Source organism: Podarcis vaucheri, assembly GCF_965113315.1.
Source record: "Podarcis vaucheri genome assembly, chromosome: 6".
NCBI lineage: Eukaryota > Metazoa > Chordata > Lepidosauria > Squamata > Lacertidae > Podarcis > Podarcis vaucheri.
In genome coordinates, this window is record NC_138764.1 from 79853567 (window position 1) to 79881146 (window position 27580).

The 27580-nt window shown below is 43.9% G+C and overlaps 2 protein-coding genes across 9 annotated transcripts in view; one reads left to right on the forward strand and one right to left on the reverse strand.

Moving 5' to 3' along the window:
- LOC309534148 (uncharacterized protein) overlaps positions 1-27580 on the reverse strand; it is a 344509-nt gene that overhangs the window by 266886 nt on the left and 50043 nt on the right. The window lies entirely within an intron of this gene.
- Positions 422-20968, forward strand: IFT52 (intraflagellar transport 52). 2 transcript variants are annotated; one of them, XM_082227523.1, is made up of 14 exons: positions 422-577; positions 2332-2456; positions 3966-4053; positions 5128-5257; positions 6247-6322; positions 6430-6501; positions 7340-7466; positions 8619-8705; positions 9488-9556; positions 15933-16087; positions 17101-17188; positions 19181-19289; positions 19743-19888; positions 20636-20968. In XM_082227523.1, the coding sequence occupies exons 1-14, from the start codon at positions 560-562 to the stop codon at positions 20681-20683; spliced, it is 1338 nt and encodes a 445-aa protein (XP_082083649.1). In that variant the 5' UTR covers positions 422-559; the 3' UTR covers positions 20684-20968. The 2 variants fall into 2 exon arrangements, with proteins under 2 accessions (XP_082083649.1, XP_082083650.1); XM_082227524.1 differs by lacking the exons at positions 422-577; positions 2332-2456; positions 3966-4053; ... (1 more) ...; positions 6247-6322; positions 7340-7466.

Sequence of the window (27580 nt, forward strand, 5' to 3'; positions counted from 1 at the left end):
CATAAACCATAAACGGGTACGAGTTGCCAAGAGAGCTGACGCGACAACACAAGGAATGGTGACAAAATGACCAACAGAAGAATACAGTACATGTTAGGAACGTGCTGCTACTCAGCACGAAAGTGGGGAGGGGGGAGAATGAGATTGCTGGGATTTAGGTCTAACCCTTCAAGTCACACTACACCACATCCAGTGCCCTCTGCTGATTCCAAAACTCTTCCAAAGCAAAAAAACAACAACAACACACGTTGCCAAGAGGGATTTTCCCTGTTCCTGCCGCTGCCGACGTTGCCGGACTCCCCTCCACCATGGAGAATGGAAGATTCCACCGCTGAATGAGCCTTTTCCCTGCAGCTCAAGGAGACTCTAGGCGGGCCTGTGTCGTCATCACGTCGGACGCAACACGGCTTTCCCTTCCTCTCCCCCGCCTCCTGCTTTTGCCGGCGAAGCCGCTTTGGGCGCCTGCGCAGACGGAAAGGGCTCGCGTTGCTAGGGAGGGAGAAGGCCCTTAGTTACCGCGCGTTGCTGCTGCTCCGCGGTTGGAGGGGACGGGGAAAGGATGGTGGCGACCCCGCAGGTAAGTCAACTTTTGTGGTGGCGGTGGAGAGGTGCTTCCCCCTCCCTCGGGACCATTTATGGAGGCGGAGGGTTACTTTGTAGGCACGACCCTGGCTCCCCTCACCTTGGGACCTTGTAGAAGTCCGAGCTGGTAAATTTTAGTTGCCTCCCGCCTTTCCGTAGCCAGGAAAACCATGCTGAAAGGCGGCTTACAAACGGGGGACGGGGCGGGAATTGCATAATTACAAACATAGCAAAAGCAGGCAGCAGCAATAAATAAAACACGTCCAAAAACATGCAATCATATTGGAAAATTCCCACATAAATCATAATAAGACCCAAAACAAATGTACAAAAAAAATTCAGTAGCAGCAACAAAAGCCCCCTCAAACAAACATTACTCCAGTCCAAGAGTCCTATTGAATTTGATTTTTTAAAAAACAGGATACATGGAAACCACCATCAAATCACAGATCAAATCTGCGCCTAACAGATTGAATCATACAGAATCAGAGAATTGTAGAGTTGGAAGCAACCCTGAGGATCATCTAGTCCAATCTCCTGCAGTGCAGGAATAGAGCCCACACTTTGTGGTGCAGCAAACTTGCAATATTTTTATACTGATTCCCCCCCCAAAAAAAAAAACACCCCTCCTACTATTAAAAACATGACACCTGTAACATGCCAGCCAACACCAGAAACATTGTGGCATGGTCTGAGGATACAGATGTAATGTGATTTGATGGTGGTTTGAGGGAGAGGCTTCTGTTCAAGAATCTGTAAGGATTTGTGCCCCCTAGGCCTAGAGCCAATGGTTAATGCTGTTAATGTGAAGCACTCTGTTTACGCTGAGTTTTGAGGTGCTGCCTGTGACAACAGACGTCATAGTGGTTTTGGTGGCATTCTGTACAAAACCTATATGAAAAATCTACCCAATGCCTCAGATCCATGTTTTCGTGCCATGGCTGTGTCAGAAAACACCAGATACATCATGATTCTTCATGCTTCAGCCTCTGGAGAGGGAGATTCTATAATGGGATTAAGATAAACCTTTGTAAAAATGCAATTTCAGGCAGATTGTTTTTTTAATTACTAGATGCAACTCCTACTTGCTTCCAGATCTACTTACTGTATTTCTGTTCCTCAGTGCCAAATCATAGACTTACTGATAGAATTACCCTCATTTTTCGAACTACAAATGCTTAGGAAATCTCAGCACTGCAAGCTTGTAATGATTTTATGCCAGTTTATTCACTGCTATAGCTCTCCCCAAAGAGTCCTGGGAACTAGCCCTTGGAGAGAGTTTATATAGTGTGTAGTAATATAGCTCAAGAAGAAGGGATCCTGGCCTACTATTTTATTGTCCCAATTGCTGGAACAGAAGTGGGGTTGCTTTGCTTTCTACTAGACCTCGTAGATCCACCAGCTGTAGCCTGGTAAAAAAGACATAGCTAAGAACCAAACAAAGCTGACACTCATACCACTCAAAAATACACTTGTCGCCCCAAGCTTTCTTCATTTTCACTAGCATTCTTTTTGGCAGGTTTGGGTATTTGGAAAGTTGGAAGTAAAAAATCCTTGCAGAGAACCCAGATTTTCTTTCTTTCCAGCGTGCTAGATCAATCAATAAAATATAATGTTATTTGGTTAATTGTGGGTATTCATTAATTCTACATTAATCTGGGAAAGGTTCTTAGAATTTCTGAATAATGATAGCACTTTTCCCTTTTGCTTTGTTTTTTATTTATTTGCCTGTGCTCTTTCATTTTTGAGGTAACTATGGAGGGAGAACTTCGTAATATAATCGTCTTCAATGCTTCTAAAAAGGAAATTTTTACTATGAACAATGGCTATAGGATTCTACAAAAAAAGCTTCGAAGCAACTGGAAGATACAGAGGTGAGTGGAGTATGTAGTGTTTTCTTTTTTCTGATCTGTGTTAGCTTCCTGCTTTTTACTACTGCTGTTCTGAGAGGAGAAGGCGAGCCATCTTTTGTTTCTAGACCAGCGTAGAAGTTTGATGAAGGTATAAAAATGCTTGAAAGTACCCAGGACAACGGCTACCCCATAACAGTTAAATTTTTGCTCTCCTCATATCTTGTACAATATCTGTATATCTGATTGCAGATTTTAACAAGCTTATTTTGTTAGTGTAGGATAGTGGCAGAGTGTGGGTTTCATAGTTTTACATTCAAGCCTTACCTCAACCATAGCTTTTTGAGATGGGTCTAAGCCCCTGTTCTTTAAAGCATTAGCCCTTCAACTTCACTGTGGGGATAATTGTGCAAGTGAAATGAGGCTTTTAGCTTAATATACCTATATACATATATATGCCCTGACCTGGCCACAGTGATCCATGCGATGGTCATCTCCAGGCTTGACTACTGTAATTCACTCTACGCGGGGCTGCCCTTGAAGCTGTCCCAGAAACTTCAGCGGGTGCAGAATGCTGCAGCGAGGCTCCTCACGGGGTCTCTGCCATGGGAGCATATTCACCCAGTGCTTTTCAAGCTGCACTGGCTCCCGGTGGAGTACAGTGTCAGATTTAAGGTGCTGCTTTTGACCTTTAAAGCCCTTCACGGCCTAGGACCCTCGTACCTACGGGACCGCCTCTCCCGGTATGCCCCACGCAGAGCCTCAAGGTCCGTAAATAGCAACACCCTAGTGGTCCCAGGCCCTAAGGAAGTTAGATTGGCTTCAACCAGAGCCAGGATCTTTTCAACTCTGGCTCCGGTCTGGTGGAACGCTCTGTCTCATGAGACCAGGGTCCTGCAGGATCTGATTCCTTTCTGCAGGGCCTGTAAGATAGAGTTGTTCTTCTTGGCCTTTGGCTTGGAGCCAATTTGATTCCCTCCCTCTCTTTCTTTTTTTCTTTTCCTTCTCCTCCTGCGATGAGGCTACATTTTAATATTTTAATGTTGTATTTTAATTTTGTTTTTAAGTTGTAATCATTCAACTTGTTTTTATTATTGCTTGTAAGCTGCTCTGAGCCTGGCCTTGGCTGGGGAGGGCAGAGTATAAATAAAAAATATTATTATTGTTATTATTATTATTAGGTCTTCGTGGTTTGTAATATATCTCCCTTGAACATTTTGATAATGGAATGAGATTTGGTAATCTTGTTCAGGACATCAGTCTTTATTTTATTTTTGTAGTCATTTTCAAAGTAGAGAAGAAAATTAAAAATACCTTATAATGCAACATCTGCCTAGACAATTGAGGTATTGACCCAGCATGCATGTCACAGTAAGCCATAGTTCAGCCTGAACTAAAATGGCTCTTTTCCTCCTCCCTGCTGAGAAAAAACAAAACACGATCACTGTCTTTGTGCTATGTCTAATCCTGGAATTGTGGTTTGCCAGTGATATGTGTTGTTGGGTAACATGTCTTCTATTAATTTGTCCATAGTTTAAAAGATGAAATAACTTCAGAAAAGCTGACCGGAGTAAAACTCTGGATTACATCAGGACCTAGAGAAAAGTTCACAGCTGCTGAAGTATGTAATTGTCTTAAATACTTCAATAACTGTTTAAAGATCTATTTACCTTGCTGATCCTGTCTAGTATTTTGATCCTGTGAACTGCTTCAGTGGTTTTCTTGCATCACATCCTATAGGCCTTTTGGATTCATGGAAGCAGAGCAGGATGATGCACACTCTGGCCACCCTGTTTTGTATGATCTGGGGCAGGATTGGTGCCTTGCAAATGTGTCTGAGCCACAGTGCTGTACCCTGTATGTATGTTAGGTGGGCTGTTCACTGTTTACTAATGGATTACCTAATGCCTTCTTGTTGGGATTTTTGCAAAGAGTGCTAGACATAGGGCAGAATTCAGTGTAGCGTTAAGGTTCATGTTCTGTCAGTGCAAGGATTTTTCCTTATGCAGTGGAACATTCTCCCCCTCTCCTCCCCTGTGCACCCCATAAATCTGTTCTACACGTTACCCCAGTCCTCTGCAGTAAATCTGGAGACAGCGTGCAAAGGGACAATCACAAAATTATTTATCTGAATACCGCCCTAACTGTACAATTCTAACCATGTCTACTCAAAAGTCTCTCCTGTTGGATTCAATGGGGCTTACTTTCAGGTAAGTAGTTTTAGGACTACAGCCTGAATGTAATCCACTTAAGCACTAAACATGAATGCCTACTCAGAATTCCTTAGAGCAGATTAATTATGCCATAACTTGTAAAGAGACCTTGAGTATGCACTCATACTTGATAAATTTAAAACATATTGGTGGACTCACAGATGAAAAATAAAGAAAAGAGAAGAAAGTGGACTATGGAAGACTAAAGTTAACCCTGTTCTGCTGTATGTCAAACAGCAGGTAGTTTGTTAGCTTAAATGCCTATTTGCACTGCTTAAAATTTAACCATCTTTGGGGTTAATTTCCCCTTTGTATTGTAAGAATAATAAGATGGGGTTTCTTTACCAAAGGGGACTTAGTATTTGTAAGGATGTGCAAGCTGTGTTGTGTTGCTATTCTAATTTTCAAGGGTTAAATTCTGTAAAAGCAGGAAAACCTTTCATCCTGGCACTCAAGACTTTGTTGCTTTTTTTCCTTTACAGTTTGAGGTTCTGAAGAAGTATCTAGAAAGTGGTGGGGATATCCTGGTGATGCTGGGAGAAGGTGGTGAATCTCGATATGACACCAACATCAACTTTTTATTGGAAGAATATGGGATCATGGTCAATAATGGTAATAACTGACCTGAGGACAAGCATTCTTCTTTGGTCAGTCTTGGGAATGTTTACATATCATATAGTCAGAAACCACAAACAAGTGACCCAACTTAGAGCAATTTGAGTGCGCTTTATTAATTTGATATTGCTAGGTCCCAAAAGAGCTAGCGACAGAGTATGATTGTAGCTTTGCCATCTTCCCTTTTTCATGTTTGCTGATTTTGAAAATACTAAGCAAGTGAACAGTACTGCGATAAATTACATCCAAGTCTGAGGGATATTTGGTATGGTGGCAGGCCTGAACTCTGTGTGAGCAGAGAGCAAGGTCCACAGAGTTTCTCTCTGTTAGGCTCTAAGTGAACATCTCTTGCTGTATCTCTTGCTGCGTACCGTTGCACTGTAAATTTCATTTTTCTTTAAACCATTGTGTGCACTGCACATTCGAATATTCAGCAGCCCCTCCTCTCTGTGGCCTCAGTGCATGGACTGCATTCAGCGGATGCAAGAACAGAGCAGTGCAAGGGCTTGGGGAAGATGGATTCATGTGTGATGTAGAACTGCCTTGGCCTAAAGTGAATAGCTTGATGAATTGCTTCTGATACAGCAAAAGAGCCACTGCACCTCTTATCTTTCTTTGTGACTGTTCCATTTGTACTTTTGCTATGATTGTACATCTGCATCTTCTTATGGGCTGCCACAAGGAAAATATGAGAGATTTGCCAGCTTTTTAAGGACCATGGGCACATTTGCAAACAGAAACTGTTGTGGGCATCACATGCACACCTCAGCCAGGCACACACTGCAGCCTAGTCAATTGGCTACTAGTCTTCTTTCAAGCCAAATTTTAGTAGGGTGGGGTGGGGGGGATCATATGAAGTCAGAAGGTGCTTTGTTGGCAACATCAGCCTTCATACAATTAGAGAGAACCAGGATCTAGAATCCATAGCCCATGCTTTGCAGCGCTGCATCTTACTGGAAAAAATATTATTTTTCATTTCTCTTAAGACTCTGTGGTGAGAAATGTGTATTATAAATACTTCCATCCTAAAGAAGCTTTGGTCTCCAATGGAGTTTTAAATCGGTAAGTATTTGATAGTGGATGGTGTGTGGGTGCATTCACATTTTATCTTGTGTAACTGCTATATTTTGCAACTACAAATCGGTTATTTTTGGGTTTCCATCTATAAGGGAAATCAGTAGAGCTGCCGGAAAAACAGTGTCTGGGATAATAGATGAAGACAACAGTGGAAATGATTCACAGTAAGTACCTTCTTCCCAGCCATGTTACAAATGCCATCAATGTTCATTCCAAAAAGTTATAATAAAGCATTGTGTGGGAAGTGCTCTTGAAATATGTAGAATATTTTAATTAATGCCTAAGATTTTGTATTTTGCCTCTTGAAGTTCTGCTTAAGGGGAGTTATGCTACAAAATCCAAGAAAGGGAACAGTTTTGCACAATGTTCTGGATTATTATTAATTTTTAGTGTTTATGGACATTTTTTATACATGCTTTAAACATGTCACCACAGAAAGCAAGAAAAACAGGATTTTAATACACCGTAAAGTATAGTCCTTTTAATTACTGATTTGGATCCACTATTGGAAGGCCTCTTCCACTCACAATTCAATGGAAGAGCACTGTTTTTAAAGAGAGACACCCAAATCCCAAGAAGTTATTGCATTGTCACAAGCTCTTTTTGAAGGACAGGTTCCTTCTCAAGACTTTCTTGTGGCCTGGAGTCTATAAACTTCAGCCTTTTTCCTTCCTTATTCAGTATGTTGTCTATACAGTATTGTAACCTCTGCTAAATTGTGGTACTGCCCTGGGAGAAGTAGAAGACTTCTGTGAATGCTTGCTGAGCAGTGCAAATGCACCTTTCGTCCACTTTTCGTTCTTTGGATCTAAGCCATCAAAATTGATTCTAGAGTGTTACAAAGACAAGGTATCTTTTTTCTTTTTTTAAAGAAAAAAAAACTCCTACCAGCAGAAGAACATGAATAGGTGTGGACAGAGAGAATGGTTGATTGTGTTTGACAGTGTTGCAATTATGTGAAATATAAAAAATGCTTATGGCAGTCTTTGTACTATTTTGTAGGGCTCTCACTTTTGTGTATCCATTTGGTGCTACACTTAATGTGATGAAACCAGCAGTGGCTGTTCTGTCCACGGGATCTGTCTGCTTTCCTCTTAATAGACCCATCTTGGCTTTTTATCACTTTAAGGTACATAACTGCATGAGCCATCAAATACTTGTAAAACATGATATTTTGTAACTTCGTTCATAATTTCTGTTACTTGCACATCTTGTGCAACTTTAGCAGGAAAGCATTCAGATAAAAGCTCCTTTATGTTGGAACCTTTGAAAAGAGTTGACCTATAACCGGGGTTGGGAAGCACATTGAACTGTTATTGCAGTTCCTCCCCCGTTTTATCAGTCATTAGTAATAATAATTATACCATTTCTAAAACACTTTGAAGACAAAATGCTGAAAGGTGAATAAAACTAAAGATAGGCCCTGTTCTAAATTTACATCATCATACTTTTACTTCATTTTTAGTGTAATTTACTAACTTTAATTAATGTATGGTAAATATGTTCATTTGAATTTACTTCCTTATTTTCTTAGCTTATCCCAAAATATTTGGAACAGGGAACAGCATGTTAAGCATCCATACAAATTCAACTGAGATGGATAAAAACAAGATAACTTGACATTTGTACACATAGTTTATCCCAGTTATTAAAGCCATTCCAAACAAGTATGCCTTGTAATCTTTTCTTCATGCTGTCCCCAGTAGTGTCTGTGCATTCATAATCTGTATGAGCTTTTAATGCCTTCATAGAAACATGTAATATGAGTATAAGGTGTCCTCAAAACTGAGGCAAATTAATTTTTAGTGTCCCAGCCTATTCTAGGCTGCATTAACAGAAGTCTATTGTCTAGATACAGGGAAGTAATAGTTTGCTCTGTTCTGCCTTGGTCAGACCCGATCAGGAGTACTGTGTCCAGGTCTGGGCACCATGGTATAATAAGGATGTTGGCAGCTTAGAACGTGTGCAAGAGGATTCTGAAGAAAATGGTAGAATCTGTTCAAGACAAATGAGGTGGAATTCAAAGAGCTACTGTAGTACTGTGCCTCCAATACCTATCCCACACAGCCAATCTAGGAAAATACCATGGTCACCTGTCACATCTGGCTTGTGAGGTGTTGTGGACAGAGGAATCTGGCCTATTGGTCAGACCAGATTCCCCAATCCTGCAATGTAATGCAGAATGTTAAAGAGTGTAATATAAAAAGTACACCTGGTAAGACAAAGCATTGATGTACAGTATAAGTTATTAAATCTGTTCTACTGATTTCTTCTTTGATAGAATCAAGGTGGCAAGTTAGCTGTACTAGGATCTTGTCATATGTTCAGTGACCAGTATTTGGAAAAAGAAGAAAACAGCAAGATTATGGTGAGCCTCTGTTGTCAACTTCATTGCTAATGTATGCCCTCTAATGATCAGTTGACCAGGTTTATTTGAAGTTTAGGAGTTATTCAGCAGAGTGAGCTGTCTTTTCAACCATATCAAGTTGAAGTTTTTGCTACTTAATTCTTTTGGACGCTATGGTATGTAGTCGTTTTTGCAATACAGTTGTACCTTGATTTTCGAACAGCCTAGTTCTCAAATGTTTTGGCTCCTGAACGCCGCAACCCCGGAAGTGACTGTTCCGGTTTACAAACTGTTTTTGGAAGCCAAACATATGATGGAGTTTCCGCGGCTTCCAATTGGCTGTAGGAGCTGATCAAGCTAGAGAAATGAAACAGAGCACTCTGCTTCATCAGCCAGACCAGATTCCATACTGGCCATGGAGGAGATGACAGACTTCTGCAGCCAGTAGTGAAGATGATTGGGCTGGCAAAACAGAACACTCTCTTGCTTTCACTCACCTGGAAGCAGTTCCACTGCAGTCACTGTAGAATTCCTGGTTGCCAGTGGTGGCTAGGAAAGGGATGCAAGACAGGACTGGTTTAGTGTGACATCAGAATGCAGCCACCACCTCTCTTGTAATCATTTACTCTAAATAATGTTTCCTGCTTCCAGCCAATTTACCTATATGTGTCATCTCCTGAGTGTGATTGATTGAATATGCCAAGGAACTTCTGTTGTTGTTGTTTTGTTGTGCTTTTTTTGCACTGTTAATATTGATAATTCAAAGAATTCCACAATTATAACTGGGCTCTTTGGTTTCTTAGGATGTACTGTTCCAGTGGCTTACAACAAGCGACATCCATTTAAACCAGATTGATGCAGAAGATCCCGAGGTAAGGGGAACTAATTTAACATTATTTAGTAACATTAGCTTTGTATATCATAAAGTATAGCTGCCAACTTTGTTGAATTTCTGTTTTTGCCTCTTTTACTTTTTTTGTCCCTGCTAAGAAGGAAGCCTTGATAAGCTGAAAGCAGGGGTAGCTGGTGCTGTGCCCTCTAGATGCAGTCTCCAACTCCCATTATCCTTGACCATTGGCCATGGGAGCTGGGACTGATGTGGGTTGGGGGTTTGATAACATCTAGAGTGGACCCCATTGACTACTCTTAACTTAAAGACAAAAAGTTGAGTTGTTGATTTTTACACTTGCTCTGTGTCAGGGGATGATTAGCTGCTTGTGCTTAAAATTGTGCCCCCTCAGAGTTTGTGCGGCTCCACAAACCTCTGTGTGTGACAGAGCTCCTCAGACATGTCTGCTCTAGTCACTAGTAGAGTCTGACAGTGGCTGCCTGCGGAAGCGTTTCCAGCAAAGAAGCTCCTTAACGGAAACGCGTCTCCTGGACTCACGACGTGGCAGCTTCCGGCGAAGAATGGGTCTCCCTACAGTTGCTTCTGACACCTCCCCGCTATTTTCGCTGGACGTGTCTCTCACCCCTTTCTCTCCCCTGCTGTTTCCTGCCTGGGCTGCTGCGTCTCTCTCAGCATTACTGAGATCCTCCTCCAGAGACCCCTCGCTCCCCCTGCTGGTCCCTGCTTTGGCTGCTGACTCTCTCCCAGTCTCTGGGAGCCCTACCAACTCCCTTTCCTCTGATGTCAGTTCCCTGACATCCACCTCCCCTCCAGGGCCCCCTTCCCCCCCGCCCCTACTCTCTCCTCTGGGCGGTGAGGAGCTGAAACCCCGAAAAGAATCCTCTTCATCTTCAGATGTCTCGAACATTTCCCTCCATCGGTTTTCGTTCCGGCTCGCTGAATCCTCCTCCGCCTCGGAATCAGAGAACCCCTCCAACTCTTCTTCTTCGTCGGTGGTGGCGAAGTATTCCCTCCGGAACCTCGCCACTGGCTGAGGTTTACGAGGGAATCTCTGATGAAAAGTTTCTATCAAAACCTCGTCATCTACATCCTCTGCCATGACCCAGATGTTTTCCGACTCCGGCTCCCCTTCCCACATTACCAAATACTCTACTTGATCTCCCTTCCACCTGGAATCGAGAATCTCCGCTACATGGTAGCTGTGTTCTTTTTCCTCCATAGCTGGTCCCCTATTGACCCTCCCTTCTCTGTCCCCTTTATACGGTGACAGCAACGACCTGTGGAACACTGGGTGCAGCTTCATGTGGTTCGGTAACCGGAGTCTGAAAGCCACTGGGTTGACCTGCTGCGTGACTTCAAATGGGCCCAGCCTTTTGGGTCTTAACTTCTTACAACCCCCTTTGAATGGTAACCCTTGGGTGGACAGCCACACCTGGTCCCCCACCCTAATGCTTTCCCCTTCCCTTCTGGTTTTGTCTGCCTGCCTCTTATATTCCTCCTTCGCCCTGTTTAAATTAAGTTGGAGCTGGCGATGGATCGCTTCCATTTCTTCAACGAACTGTTCTGCAGCTGGAACGCTCCAGTTCTCCCCTTCCCCCCCTGGGAAGGCTCGGGGATGACACCCGTGATTAGCCAAAAAGGGGCTCATCCCCGTGGACACGTTCTCTGCATTGTTGTAGGCAAATTCTGCCAACGCCAGCTTCTCCACCCAATCATTCTCTCTGTCATTCACATAACACCTCAAATATTGCTGGAGGACACCATTAGCTCTTTCCGCCTGCCCGTTGGTTTCTGGATGACGGGCAGTTGAGAAATTCACCTCTACATGCAATAAGCTCATGAGCTTCCTCCAGAACCTGGAAGTAAATTGTTTCCCTCGGTCAGAAACCACCCTCAAGGGGGCGCCATGCAGCCTAAACACATTTTCCACAAACAATTTAGCGGTTTCTTCCGCTGTGACCGCATGTGAGCAGGCTATAAAGTGGGCCACCTTGGTTAACAGGTCTACCACAACCATGATGGCTGTTTTCCCTCTGGACCTTGGCAGATCAGTCATGAAATCTATTGCCACTGCCTCCCATGGCCTTTCCGGCGTGGGTAGTGGTTCTAATAAACCTGCCGGTGCCCGCCTCTCCCCCTTGGCTCGTTGGCATTGGTCACACCCTCTCACATACTCCCGCACATCTTCCCTGACCTTGGGCCACCAGAATTCCCTGGTAACCAGCCACATGGTTTTGTGTTGCCCAAAATGCCCTGCTGTGGGGCTATCGTGCAGTTGCTTGAGTACCTTTTCCCTCAATTCCCCTTCAGGTATATATAACGCTCCCTTGTAGTACAACGCCCCGTTTCTCTCCTCAAAACCCCCGGGTTTGTCTCCCTCCCTCCTGAGACCCCTGAGTTTGTCCTGGGCGTATTCATCCTGCACCGTTCCCTCTACCAGTTCCCTTTGCCCCACCAATGCCGCCCCACACACCCAGCGGTCCTCGGGAATGACATGGGTCTCTTCGGGTGCACCCTCCCCCTCCAAATATTCAGGTTTGCGTGAGAGAGCGTCCGCCCTAACGTTCTCTGGGCCTGGCACGTAACAAATCTCAAAGTTAAATTTGGAGAACTCCTGGGCCCATCTCAACTGCCGTTGGTTGAGCACTCGCGCAGTTCTCCAATACTCTAGATTCTTATGGTCCGTGCACACTTGCACCTTATGTTGTGCACCAATTAGCAGGTGCCTCCATCTCCGGAAAGCCTCATGAATCGCAAGAAGTTCCCGGTCGTACACCGTGTAGTTCCTCTCGGATTTGTTCAGCTTTCGCGAAAAGAAGGCACACGGTCGCCACTCTGACTCCTCCTTCCCCGGCTGCAGAAGAAGCACCGCCCCTATGGCTCTGTCAGAAGCGTCTGTTTCGACCCTCAGCTTTTTTTGTAAATCCACATGCAGAAGTTGTTCATCAGAGGCGAAGGCCCTTTTCAGTTCCTCAAACGCTCGCTCCGCCTCCCCTGTCCAAACAAACTTCTTTTTACTGCTGAGACAGTCCGTGATGGGCGCCGTCAGGTGGGCGAAGTTTCGGATGAACTTACGATAAAAGTTTCCAAACCCTAGGAACCTCTGCACATCCTTCTTGGTTTTGGGTGTTTTCCATTCCAGCACTGCTTGAACCTTGCCGGGGTCCATGGCCAACCCCTTGTCTGACAAGCGGTACCCCAGGAATTCCACCTCCTTGGTATGAAACTGACACTTCTCCAGTTTCACCCACAGCCTGTTGGCTTGCAGCCTGCTCAACACTTCTCTGACGTCTCTCACATGTTGCTCCTCATTCTCCGAATACACCAACACGTCATCTAAGAAGGCCACGCAATTCTTGTAGAGCAAAGGCCCCAGTACGTGGTTCATGAAGGCTTGAAAACACGCGGAGCCTGTTTGTAATCCAAAAGGCATAACGAGGTATTCAAATGCCCCCAAAGGGGTGAACATGGTGGTCTTCCATTCATCCCCTTTCCTTATACGTATCAGGTTGTACGCCCCCCTTAGGTCCAGCTTTGTAAAAATCTTTCTTTTCCGCACCCTGGTCAAAATATCATCAATCCTGGGCATAGGAAAAGCCGCCGGCTCTGTCACTGCATTTAACTGCCGGAAATCACATACAAGTCTCGGCTTGTCCGTGTGCTTTTTATCCACAAAAAACACTGGGCTACCCCCCGCTGCCTTGGACTCTCTGATGAAGCCTCTCTTCAGGTTCTTGTCAATGAACTCTCGCAACTGCTGCATTTCCCTGTCTGACATGGCATACAACTTGCCTACAGGAAGCTGTGCTCCAGGGAGTAAATTGATCTGGCAATCAAAGGGCCTATGCGGGGGTAGTTGGTCAGCTTCCTTCTCGCTGAACACGTCGCTGAGATCAGCATACTGTGGTGGCACCTTCCCCTTCTCCATTACTTCAGTCCCTGCCAGGGTGGCTTGGGCCCCTGCTGACCCCTTTTCCCCCCTGCAGTGTTCTAAGCAATGTGCTGAACCGAAGGAAACCACTCTTTGATGCCAGCCCACCAGCGGATCATGTAGGGCTAGCCAGCTCATTCCCAAAATAATGGGAGCGCCTCCCAAGGTGGCCACATTAAACGCTATCAGTTCTGTGTGCCTTGCCACCCTCATTATCATTGGGACGGTCTGCAAGCTGACTCCTCCTCCCAACAGTTCCCTGCCATCGATCGTAGTCACCTGCAGGGGGTTGCTTAAAGGGATAGTCTGTATCTGGTGTTCAGCAGCAAACTCCTTGCTCATAAAATTGCAGGAGCTGCCTGAGTCCAACAGCGCCTTTATTTTTAGGGGGTGTCCATTTTGCAGCTCTAGCGACACTTCAATCACTAGAGCAGGTCGAGGAGCTTCTGGCACGGGCACTTTCACTGCTCTTTGGCCTGGCTGCAGTGCCCTGACGGTGGCAACCAGGCGTTGGCTTTTACATGCTCCGTTTCTCCCTGCTCTCCCCCCTCAACAGCTCCCACCATCCCTTGCCATTCCTTCCTCTGGGGGCAGACTCTGGCAAAGTGGCCTGGCTGTTGGCAGAGATAGCATTTCCGGGCTCCTTTTCCCTCCTTCTTAGCCCCCTCACTGGGATTTGAAACTGCGCGCGCGCGGGCTGTTCCGATTTCCATCGGCTCTGCCGGCGGGAAAGCTGGCTCAGGAATGTCTGGAATGCGGAACTCCTTCCAACGTTCCCCTCTCCCTTCCCGCCTCTCCAAGGCTCTTGCCTCCTGGCGCGCTCCAATGGTCAGCGCAGATTTGGTCAGCTGATCCATAGACACCGCCCTGGGGCTCCGGGACAGCTCGTCTTTCACAGCCGAAGAAAGACCTTCTTCAAATAGCATCTGAATGGGTGCCGCCGATAAATCCCACCCCAATCTGTGAATCAGCATGGTAAATTCAGTTCAGTACTCACGGACAGATCTGCTTCCCTGCTTGCAAGCCATTAGCTGTCTGCGCACCACCCCTTCCTCAATATCGCTGGAAAACATGATATCCATTGCACGAAAGAACTTCATAGTGTCCTTTAGGATATCATTGTGCGTTGCCATCAGGGGTCGAACCCAGTCTCGCGCCCCCTTCTCAAGATGCCCAATTACGAAAGCAACTCGCGATTCCTCATCAGGGAACTCATCAAACTGCACATTAAGGGCATATTGCATCTCTGTCCTAAAGGCATGGTAATCCTTGGGGTCCCCCCCAAACTTCTGCACCAATCCTGGTACCTTTCTGGGGAACTGAGTGGTTCTCCCCTTTTTGTCTGCATCCTGAGCCCTTCTCTCCTCGAGCCTCGCCGTCTGCAGCGCAAGTTGGACCTCCAGAGCTTGATACCTTTCTTCCAAGCTTGGACCAGCTCCAACCCCTGCCTCTCCGGTTCCGGCTGGGTTGCTCATGATGCTTTCTCCTGCACAGGCAGCGTACAGAGACTGTCAGACTGCTGTCAGGGGATGATTAGCTGCTTGTGCTTAAAATTGTGCCCCCTCAGAGTTTGTGCGGCTCCACAAACCTCTGTGTGTGACAGAGCTCCTCAGACATGTCTGCTCTAGTCACTAGTAGAGTCTGACAGTGGCTGCCTGCGGAAGCGTTTCCAGCAAAGAAGCTCCTTAACGGAAACGCGTCTCCTGGACTCACGACGTGGCAGCTTCCGGCGAAGAATGGGTCTCCCTACAGTTGCTTCTGACACCTCCCCGCTATTTTCGCTGGACGTGTCTCTCACCCCTTTCTCTCCCCTGCTGTTTCCTGCCTGGGCTGCTGCGTCTCTCTCAGCATTACTGAGATCCTCCTCCAGAGACCCCTCGCTCCCCCTGCTGGTCCCTGCTTTGGCTGCTGACTCTCTCCCAGTCTCTGGGAGCCCTACCAACTCCCTTTCCTCTGATGTCAGTTCCCTGACACTCTGTAAAGTTTATTCAGTTCTATCACTGTTTCAACTTTCCAATTATCCGAAACTTTAAAATTACTTAGCAGTTTGTAGTAATGTCATGTTGTGAAGAATACACTGAGATGAAAAAGTAAAGCTAAGTTTTTTTCCTATGATGTCTGCCATCAACAAATAGGTTTTATCATGAAAAATATAGAGGTATCATAATATATGTGAATTTAGAAGTACGTACAAAAGATAAATTTATTTCGACCAAACTTATTTAACTGTTGAAGAAGCTTTTAAAATCCGTTTCCTATATCAAGAGATGTATATAAGTGCTCATAACTATGATGGTTAGAAAACTGGCCAAACTAAATTAAAATCCACACTCTTAAGTGTATATATATGATATATGATTCAAGATGCATTTCTTTTATCATGTAGTTGTTTAGCTCACTGGAAAGGTTCCATTTTTAGTGTGAGCTGTCTCTTTGTTCACAGCAATTTCTCTGTGCTTTTCCTCAGATATCTGATTATACGATGCTTCCAGATATAGCAACCCTGTCAGAGCGACTGCGAGTTTGCCTGCAGGAGGGAGATGAAAATCCACGAGATTTCACAACACTTTTTGACATGTCTATTTACCAGCTGGATACCACTGCACTTCCGAAAATCATCAAGTTGGTGACCTCATTTATGTTTCCCAAAACAATGGGTTGAATCCAGATTTTGCTGCCAGCAGCAGGAGTGAGGAGGCAACTTTTACCAGTTTTCCCCATCACTTTGTACCCTATGAAACTCTGCTCCAGAGGATTGGGGGCTGGGAGAATCAGCAGAAGTCACATTACACACACACACACACACACACACACACACACACACACCTGATCAAAAGTTTCCTGTGTACAAAAGGAGATCTTCCATTTGCAGACAGCAAAGTCTGGATCCAACTCAGTGTCTTTTTCTTCTTCATTTTAGTTTAATAGATTTTAGGGCCTATTCATTGCATTATTTTCGTTGTTTATAGGCTCTTTGAGGACAGAGTCCTCTCAAGCTGTGGAGGACAAGATGGAGAACAATAACACAAACATTAAATTACAATAAAAATATATTTTGTTAAATACTTCTTAAAAATTTAAAATATACAATAGTAGGCAGAAGTATAAAATAGGCAATAGAATCAGCAGCAAAGTGCATCAGGTAAAAGCCACTTGAAACAGGTAGGATTTTTAAAGTCTTTTTGAATACCAAGACTGAAAGGGCCACTGTGTATCCTTTGGGAGTTACAAAGAACAGGGGCCACTACTGCAAAGACCCTATCCTTGGTGTCCACCAATCTTAACAATCTTAATGGTGGCACAGAAGCAGAGCTTCTGATGCTGTTGTCTTCAAGGTTCATATGGGCAGATGCAGTCCTTCATATAACGTGGCCTCAAGCTGTTCAGCATTTTTAAGGTTCACTATCAGCACTTTGACTTGAATTTCAACATGTTATGCACCATCAGCAGAAAGGTGGTTAAATTTGGGGTTTTGCCCATGTACACTTCTAATCCTAGTTATACTTTTGGCATAGTTAAATTAATATCTATCCTGGACTCGTGGTGATAGTAAAAGTTGTTAACGCATGACAAAACTCCAAAGCAAAAAACCTTTAGCCAATGCTGCAAACCTTACACATTGTTATACGTTGCAGGTCTTATGAGCAGCTGAATGTGAAATACGAACCGCTCCAACTAATTCAGCCTCAGTTTGAAACTCCGTTGCCTGCACTTCAGCCAGCTGTAAGTAACTGTCCTGGGAGAGGAAGGAAATAAGGTTACAAGCATTTATGAGTAGGGTGAACAGATGGGTGATTTCAGAAACAGAAGAGGCAACACAATATATAGTGCAGGGAGAGTTCAAGGCTTATTGGGTAGGAAGAGAGGATCAGGCAGGTCAAGTCATCTTGGTGGAATGACTGAAAGTTACAATGTGTGTTGAAGCAGGTCTATGACTTGTAGGTCAGTGTTTCTCAACCTTTTTCCTACCGTGGCCTCCTTCTGACCTTGTTTCCTTCCTGTGGCCCCCCTGTCCTACTGGCAGAAAGGGTAGCTATTCAGATGTTTTGTTTGTAAATAGAACATGTTATATATATATTTATAATTTCTACAAAATACAAAAAAATTATACTTTAAGTATTTCTCGATCAATGTGACCCTTGTGCTTGGTGACCAGAAACAAGCTTTTTTATATCTGGTTCTTTTGCTGCGAGGGATAACTGAAGATCACCTCTGTCCATTATGTTGAGCCGATTCTGCGTGAGGCTGAGTAACAATTGCATGCAGCAACATGCCTCCTTTCACAGTAATACTTGCACGAAGAAACAGCACCCCACACACTAACACTGCTGCAGCCACGCATATTGCCCGTGACAAACAACATGTGGACAGCTTGGTGCATGCAGTGGTGGAGTGCGGAAGTGGGAGGGAGAAGGAACTGGAAGCGACGTCGCTGCAAAGTGCGTGTGGCACTCCATCCATTGGGAATCACGGTCACTTCTCTGTTCCCTTTACTTCTGTCTTTTCTATTTTCTTCACTTCTTTGTTTTATTTTTTCTTTTCTTGGTCACTTTTCTATTTTCTTCACTTTTCACTTCCCCTCTGTTGCTCCCTAGTCTCATGCCATGGCGTCCCATTTATGTGTTTTTCACCTGTGGACCCCTTGGAATATCCTGGGGTGCCAGAGATCAGACTGAGGATTACAGCTCTGATGAGGAATGGTGGGAACCTCTCCCTCTTCCTGCTCCTGACCAGGATCCTGAAGCTGCCCAGGAACAGTAGAGCAGTATAGATCTAGAGAATTGGTTTGCAGAGGGACATAATTCAGAAGACAAAAGCTGGGCAGAGCTGAGTGGGGAACGGAGAAACAGAACAGGAAGAGAGAGATAACTGGCTCCCCTTCACTGGAAATTGTCCAGCCTCTCTCACCAAGGGCAAAGAGAGCTTGCTAAGGTTACTGCGCAGAAGGCTCAGTGGTTGCAAGATCAGGTTGCCAGAAGGGGAAGTGACAAGGATGGCTCAGGGAGAAGTAGGAGGAAGACTTAATTGGGAGCGCCTTAACTTTGAGAATGGCTGTTTTGTTCTTTGTCTGTGATCACTAAACAGTCTTAAACTGGCAAGGGACTCTAATTGCTTTGTTCTTCTGATGCACAGCCAATTGGGGGGGGGGGAGGAAGCCATTTCCCCGACGCCTGAAATGGGAGGGCCCAGGGGGCATATGGCCCCCGGTTGGGAAATGCTGTTGTAGGTGACCAAAAGTTTGTTTTTCAAAGGAAGGCAGTAAAAATGAGGAAAAGTTTAACCCAGACATTATGTTCTGCCCATCATTCCTCAAAGTTAGATATTTCCTACATGGACAGCCTGACTTATTTTATGTGTCCAGTCCTTGCAGCTAATCACATTTCTCTCAATTCAGGCTATGCCCTGAACACACTCTAACCCTTCCAAGACCTGACATCCTGTGGTTAGGAAACAAGTAATCGGGTGCCTGCTTTCGTCTCACCAAAATGCTTAAGCTGAATGTCACTGATTTTCCCGAAGTAGAAATTGGAAATGTCAAACCTGTATATGTTTTTGAAGGGGCTATAAACAGAATAGTTTACTTTCTGAAGCTTACATTGTATAAACAAGATTACAGCATGCGAGTAGTTTAATTAGAGCCTGCACCAATGCTCTTTTTCTCTGAAAAAGTATGGGCAGACTCAGCTTGTTAAGTTTTGCCTAATCTCTTACTAGGTTTTTCCACCGGCCTTCAGAGAGCTGCCTCCTCCTAGCCTGGACCTGTTTGATTTGGATGAAACTTTCTCTTCTGAGAAAGCTCGCCTTGCTCAAATAACAAACAAATGTAAGTAGTGCAAACATTTGAACTTGGGATTGCTAAACTATTTGTGGGATGGGCAGGGGAACGTTCTAGATGAAGAGCTTCTCAAACTTTTATCTCCAGGGCACACTTTAGAAAGCTGAAAATTACTGAAGTCCTCCATATTATGCATGCCTTATTTTTTTTTTCAAAATGCTTTGCATTTTGTTAAGAAAACCAGATCTTTTACATCTGTTTCCTCCATGCTAATGGAGGTACTCTAGATCAGGATAGATAATATGTAGCCCTCTGGATGTTATTGGACACCAGTTACCACCAGCCCAGCCCCAGTGGTCAGGGATGAAGGATCCTGTGGTCTAGTAATGTGTGGCTGCATATAGGCTCTGCATCCCTTCTCTGCTTGTGGAAACCCATATAATATCTTTAAATGATTTGGCAAATTTTGTGTGTATTATGCTACTTTTATGTCCTTATTAGGCACTGAAGATGATCTGGAATTCTATGTCAGAAAATGTGGGGACATCCTAGGGGTAACTAACAAACTACCAAAGGAGCAGCAAGATGCCAAACATATCCTGGAGCACATTTTCTTCCAAGTGGTGGAGTTCAAGAAGTTAAATCAGGTAAACTAATAGGCATTTTTCTTGAAGCCCTGTCCAATGGTCATTGGGAAAGATATGAAAGCCAGGTTTCTGGGGAAACAGACTCCCTGATCTCAGTAATCTATAGAGGAGGCACCACATTAAAATTAATAATAAAATAGGACTTGAGCTTTATCTAATTTGCTTTTCAAGTTAATTGAGTATTCTGTTCCAACACCTCTTTCAGAAGAAAAAAAAAGATGGGTGGAGAGAATTCTTTCTAGCTTTTTTGTGATTCTGTGTGCTCCTTATAGAAAGCAATATTAAATACCTAGTTGATAGTTGAGCATATTAGACTTTATGCTTCCTCCTTTCTTGACTGCCAGATTCCCTCCTTCATTTTAGCGGCAACCCTCGGGCAGTGTTATATGTGCACCAATGTTAATGCTAACCAGGGCTGTCTAAACCCAGAGTTTGCAATCCCATTTCTAGCTGTGACTACAAACTGGTTAGTGGTAACATTTTTACGGACATCGATAGTCAGCTGTGCAAATAGGAAGAGGAATTTACATGAGAAGAGTGGGGAAGAAGAGTGTGTGAGCCTTCAGGGTGCTCCTAATCTGTTAAACATGGGCAAGAGTTTATGGCCCAGGGCCGATACATTGTTCCCAAAGTCTAGGAGCTGAAAACCTTCAAGACCATTTAAATTTTATTTTGGACCCTGAAAATGCAAAGGAGCCTAGAGTCATTTGTATGTATTGACAAATATCCTTTTTCTTTTCTTTAAAGGAGCACGATATTGATACAAGTGAAGCTGGATTCCAGGGTGGCTTTTGAATATTTGAAAGGAAATTTGATGTCACAGGGAAGGATAATAGAACAGCTTCTCTTATTTTGTTTTGGTTTTTTTCCCTTCAATAAACTGGCTTGCTTTGCTTCTTCCTGCCATTTTCTGTACCCTATGTTACCTTACAAATATGTAGATAGTCTAAAATGCCGAAGCCAAATGAGGGATTGCCTTATAGGCAGCAATAATTTTGATAATTTCTTATGTATGAAGCATTCCATATTTAATATTTCTATTTATAAACAAATAAATATCACATTTTGTACAACCTAAAATTCTTGTTTCTAGCTGTCACCTTTAAATGCGTCTCTGTGTGTGGATTAATACAGTATGCATATACAGTGGGGAAGAGGCAGATAATCTAGAAGGTAAAAGCATGGCTATACAACAAATAGCATATACCTATAAGTAGGGTCACAAGCTTGCTTACTCCTTTTTACTCAAGATTTTGCACATTCTGACTAATGGCCTTGTTTGTTCTTTACTGTAGCTCCCCTGCTGCAACCATGTCCTGTAAATCCTCTTGCAAGTTAGGGATTGCCTTGGAGTGGATGTTTAGGAGAGTATATTCCAGGCATCCCCAACCTGCAGCCTTCCAGATGTTTTGGCCTACAATTCCCATGATCCCTAGCTAACAGGACCAGTGGTCAGGGATGATGGGAGTTGTAGTCCAAAACAGCTGAAGGTTGGGGATGCCTAGTATATTCTAAAGGCAAGTGTATGTCTCCCACCCACTGTGTGTGGTTTTTCCAACCTCATCTGGGCACTTGCTCCTTTTCAGATTAAAGTGACTTTAATGTCACTTATCTGCCTTGACAGATGCATGGCATGACAGAGCTGGCAAAACTTATAAGAGTTTAGAATACTTAAAAGTAACAGTCAGAAGCCACGAGAAATGCATACAATTTTAAGAAATCAAAAGATGCGCATTCCAACTGCTGCATTTTAGCAACATAATAAGTTTGCAGGGCAAATACCAAGACTTGGAAAGCTACAAAGTTGTAAACTGCATCTATAAACTTTCACTTTTAGATTTGATTCATACATGGCATCTCACCATTATGGGTGATTTCTGATCCTCTTAAAAAAGAAAAAAAAGCCTCTTTCAAAAGGATGCTTTGAATGTGGAATTTTGCTTTGGCAATTTTGGTCAGTCAGGCCTCAGTCCCTCCTCACTTGGAGGGATAATTGAAAATATAAGGGTAGTGAATCCTAAAACATAAAAGATGAAAAGAATTGTGTTCTGTTACTAAGGCTATGATCTTGAGAGTATGGCCATTTTGAAGAACACTTCACAGACTCATTCTAGAGGTTATGATCTGCTTGCCATTATTACAATCCCCTGAGAATTAGTAAATAGATGTGAAGGGTAAACTGAGACTGAAGTAGGCTGGGGGAGCAAGTATGTTGCAACCCACATTTTAGATGAGCACAATTTCTTGACATCACACTCCAAAATATGCAATTGGAATAATGGGCTTTAGAATAACTGCTGCAATATGTTTCTTAACTTCTCCTCCTAGTGGGAACAGGCCTCTGTTTACAGAGTAACCACTGCAGCATGTGTAAACTTAACTTTGTATTTAAGATGGCAGTCACCCAAAGCAGAACTGCAAAAGTGTAAAATCATTTTACCCTGTACTAAGGTGATTATTGTATGGGGAAGCCATGACAAATAACTATGTGAAAAAGTGCTCACTGGAAAAAAGCTTTCAATCATGCGGGTATCACTACACGTGATCAAAAACCATGTGGCACTGTACCAACTAGACCAGAGTAGACTAGACATGATAATTAGGAAATCAATGATGTTCTATTTACAGTAGACGGTATGAATGTTGTCCAGAGAAATGGTACTGCCTGTTTACATAAAATACCTAATCTTGCAACAAGCTGAACAGCATACGCAAGTCTCACTTCCAAGTCATTAGCAGAGCAACAACCATTTACCACCAGCTGGAGGGGGGAGCGGCGGTTGCCTCTTGGCTGTTGGGGCTTGTAAAACATCCCCCTAAAGCTTGTTCAGCTCTGAAGTATGGCTGTTCAGCTACCAGTTAGGGTTGACCACACAGGCCTCTGAGTTACCTTCAGCAAGAAAAGGACAGAGTTGTCCAGGTACTTCTTTATCAGATGGTTTCATGCCTTTGTCCATGTAGCATGAGTGCCTTATGTGACCAGTTCTTTATTTGTATTTATGCTTCACTTGTTAGCTAGAAAAGAGAATGCAAGAAACATAGCAAGACGGCTGGATGGTGCAAACCACCTGGGGCTTTTGCCCAACCAGTGAAACATTAGATCAAAGTGCAGGAGTCTACTGTCTTGTAATGGTAACAGACACAGCACTACCACCACCCAGAGGCATGGCAAGGTTTGACATCTCCAGAGATGGTGTATCAAGCTTCACAGAGCCCAGGGACCCAAATTCTTCTAAGCTTGCTTCTGGAGAAAGTACATTGCCCAGAGTGGCTTGTATTCCAGAGATCTCCAATGTTGGTGGTGGCGGTGGCGGCTTCTTGAAGACTGCAACATCATTTATTTCAGAGCTCTTCGACATATTCTCAGTTGTCGGTTTAGAGGGATTATCTTCCCTGCATGGAGTAGAAGATTTGGTATTGTGGAACACACCCTCTGTGTAATTGGTTTTGCTGTCATTTGCAGAGCTTGAGCTTGACAAGTCAAAGGCACATGGGTGGATGGGAGTCTTGCAGAAAGATGCAAGAGCATCCGATGAGGCCTGCAGGTTCTCCTTTGTGCTGCTGATGGAGGAGTCTGTTGCCTTTAGAGCCAGAGAGCTCCCCTTTGTCACATTCTGCATCTTGCTTGCACTGTCACATGCATCAGGCTGGGGGATGCTGCTCATTTCTAGGAAACAGCTGCTACCCGGAGAGATGCTGTAACCAGAAGCACCAATCAGAAATCCATTTTCAAATATGTCTTTCAGTGACAGAGAACTAGAACAGTTTTGAGAAGACATTTTTTGGTTCCCAAGGAAAAGAGGTCAGTCTTCAGGATCCTAGGGGCACCTGGAGATGGAATTCAAAGGAGTTTTGTTTATTCAGTTACCCATCACCCCAAGTTACAAACTAGATTTAGACACTTGCTTTATCTATACTAATGCCAGATAATTTTATTTCATCCTGCAGCGTGATCCAAAGCTTATTTATTCAGAATATGCTTTGTGCATGTATAGGATTATAGCGAATGTATTATATCTAGCACTTAAAAGTCTAAGAGGACAGGTTTTTGCCATCAAGAGCCTCCAGTCTAAAATTTAACACTAGGGAACAATGTGCATTCACTAAAATGGACTTAGGTCAGAGGTGTCAACTTAAATATAATATTGGGGTGGGGAGGCAGGTAAGCCCTGCCCCATATAATCACATGACACGGCACACACACACCATTTGAATGGCACTGCCCATCAACTGGGGGGGCAGCCCCCTCAAATTTTTTATTGTGGGGGCGAAGGGACCTTGGTCCCTAGGAGCTGGCTCCTGTGACTTAGGTTTAAATTAATCAAGTTTGCTCCAATACTTGTCTGAAACAATGTTGGGCAGCCATTTTTGTAGGCGTCAGAGCTATTCCAACCTTGCAGGTATGGCCCAAAACATTTTGCTGCCTGATGTAAAAGACAATATGACATTCACCCAAAACAGACATACACACACAGTTCTATGGGCAGGGAACTACTGGACTGGGAGCAGAATCTTGCTTTAACACTGGCAATGGGGAGTCGGAGTTCAGAGGTGGAGCAAGCAGAAGATTCCTAATTCAACCCTCTGCTGCCTGCACCAGAAGTGCTAACTTGGCCCCACGACCATGGGTGCCAGGGGCCGTGGGTGCCATACAGCATGTATGCTCCTTGGCATCAAAATTTGTGGGTGCCTGGACCCTTCATGGAGAAATTTGTGGGTGCTTGGGCACCCAGGGTCCCAGGGAGTTGGCACCTATGGCCTCCATGTAAGGCTGGGAAAAGTCTATTGTCTGAAACCCCGGAAAGCCGCTGCCAACTAATGTAGAAAATATTATACTAAACTAGTTTAACAGGAGCATGACAAGCTGTGTGTTGCCCACAGAGCCCTAGACTTGACTACTGTAATTCACTCTATGCGGGGCTGCCCTTGAAGCTGTCCCAGAAACTCCAGCGGGTGCAGAATGCTGCAGCGAGGCTCCTCACGGGGTCTCTGCCATGGGAGCATATTCACCCAGTGCTTTTCCAGCTGCACTGGCTCTGGTGGAGTACAAGGTCAGATTTAAGGTGCTGGTTTTGACCTTTAAAGCCCTTCACGACCTAGGACCCTTGTACCTATGGGACCGCCTCTCCCGGTATGCCCCACGGAGAGCCTCAAGGTCCATAAACAGCAACACCCTAGTGGTCCCGGGCCCTAAGAAAGTTAGATTAGCTTCAACCAGAGCCAGGGCCTTTTCAACACTGGCTCCAGCCTGGTGGAACGCTCTGCCTCATGAGACCAGGGCCCTGCAGGATCTGATTTCTTTCTGCAGGGCCTGTAAGACAGAGTTGTTCTGCTTGGCCTTTGGCTTGGAGCCAATTTGATTCCCTCCCCCTCTTTCTTTTTTCTTTTCCTTTCTCCTCCTGCGATGAGGCTACATTTTAATATTATTTTAATGTTGTTGTATTTTAATTTTGTTTTTAAGTTGCATTCATTCAACTTATTTTTATTATTGCTTGTTAGCCCGGCCTTGGCTGGGGGGGCAGGGTATAAATAAAAAAATATTATTACTATTATTATTATTATTAGCCTTACAACATCTTGCCACTGCCTATCGGCAGTTGCCTCACTCCATTGAATGCTAGGGGGTTGGCCCTGCAACACAGCAAAGCCAAAACCCAAGTCTTCACACTGCCCCCCACTGGCCTGAAATCTGCATACTCCTCTACAAAGGCAAGTTTCTCTGCAAAGCCTAGAGTAGAGGAAGCTGACAAGGGAACAAAGACATTTTTTAAAAAAGAAGAAGTCAAGAACTTAACAGGGTATACTTCAATCTCCCCAAAATAAGAAAAGCAGTTATTTCTTCTGCCCAAGATCATAACCCAAAATAGACACAGTTCAGAAAAAGCTAATATAGTTTCACAGCTGAATTCATGAGTCAAAGGAAGAGATCTGGCTAATAACCAGAAAACTGAAGTTCTGCTGGCTTAGGTCTGAAGTGATAGCTTCCTAATTTAATATCAATACTTTACTACTAAGCTAAACTTATTCCACCCCCCCCCCAAAAAAAAACACCTTTAAACTAATAAAGGCAATCACTTATTTTTAATACTGTAGGTTTCTTTACTTATCAAAACCCACTTCTAAGAGTTTTACTTACTTTCCCCCCTCATAAACAGCAATCTTCTTAAGTAGCGCCACCACAGCTGATTCTTATAAATCCTCATGACAGATTGTGGCACACTTTCTTAATTTTCTAATTAAGCTAGTTTGCAAGGGTGTTTGGAAGACACCACCTGAAACTGTTTTAGCCATCAACCCTGCAACAATTTTCTTCCCCTTAAGTATACAACCTGGATCTTTCAACCAGCAGAGCTTAAAAGTATTAATTGCAACTATTTCCTGAGGACGGAAGCAACTGAATTGCAATTGATCAAGAAGTTCAGCTCTATTCATTTGGGTCTGAATAGAAGCCATATTTCTTTCCCTCACTATAGATGTTAATTAATTTGGCCATTACTAAGTTGATTGTTTTATCACCTCTCACCTCTGCTGTCAAGAGTCCCTGTGCATGCATTTTAGCTGTAACTGAACTGTCGTTATATTATTACAGTACTTACATTTTATTCCCTCTGGCCTCACTGCTTACAACTGCTCAACCTTTATCACCATGTGCAATCTAGTCCACAAATGCTTATGCCGTAATAATATTGATGAGTGATTAAGGTGCCGTTGTATGAATTGGCTACCACTGGGCAATACTTTTATTAGGACAAACTGAAATGTCATAAAATAGTGCAGCCCAAAATAGTGTTAAGCTGGATGTTGTAGACTGGGAAAGTCTCCTTTAGATGCTACAGACATCAGACTACATACCAAAGATTTTGGGAAGAAGCCATGGTTGCTCCCTATTTTAAAGCCTGGCTGTTACCCCAGATCTGTCCTGCACCGCGAGTAAAATGCACAGGTTTCTGGTTAAGCAGAAGTAGAGAGAAACATGTTTGCCTTTATATTACCATAGCTGGAGATCAATTTGGGTGAAAAGAGACAATGGAAGACAAATTTTGTAGGTTTAAGGGGATGTAATCCTCAAAACGTGGCAGAAAAGAAATGAAAACTTCCTCTGTATGTAGATCCCTCTGGGAACGGCTAGGTTTGTCAAATTCTCCAGGGCACAAAAATCAAAGGGAAATGAGTTGGTCCATAAGCAAAAACCCCTGAATTTTAATCTATTTTAAAAGCAATACTTTTATTAGGATCAAGCAAGATGTCACAAAACAGTGACAAGCTTTCAGCTATCATTTTCTCCAGTATTACTCATTTTGCAGCTAGTGAAGGCACACACAATTGAACCCCTTGGTCAAATTAGCACTGTTACTCCTGCTTCTTTACCAGCGGCATAGCAGGCGGTAATACAGTGGGTGCAGTTCCTCTTGGCATGGAGATGTATTGAGGAGATGACTGCTACACCTGTTGTATGCTATGAAACTGTTAAACAGCCTAGGTGAGCCCTCCTCAACCTGACGCCCTCTGTGCTGGCTGGGGCTTGATGGGAGTTCCAGTCCAAAAAATATGGCGGGCAGCTGGATGGTGAATAATAATAATAATAATAATAATAATAATAATAATAATTTATTATTTATACCCCGCCCATCTGGCTGAGTTTCCCCAGCCACTTTGGGCGGCTTCAAATCAAGTGTTAAAAACAATACAGCA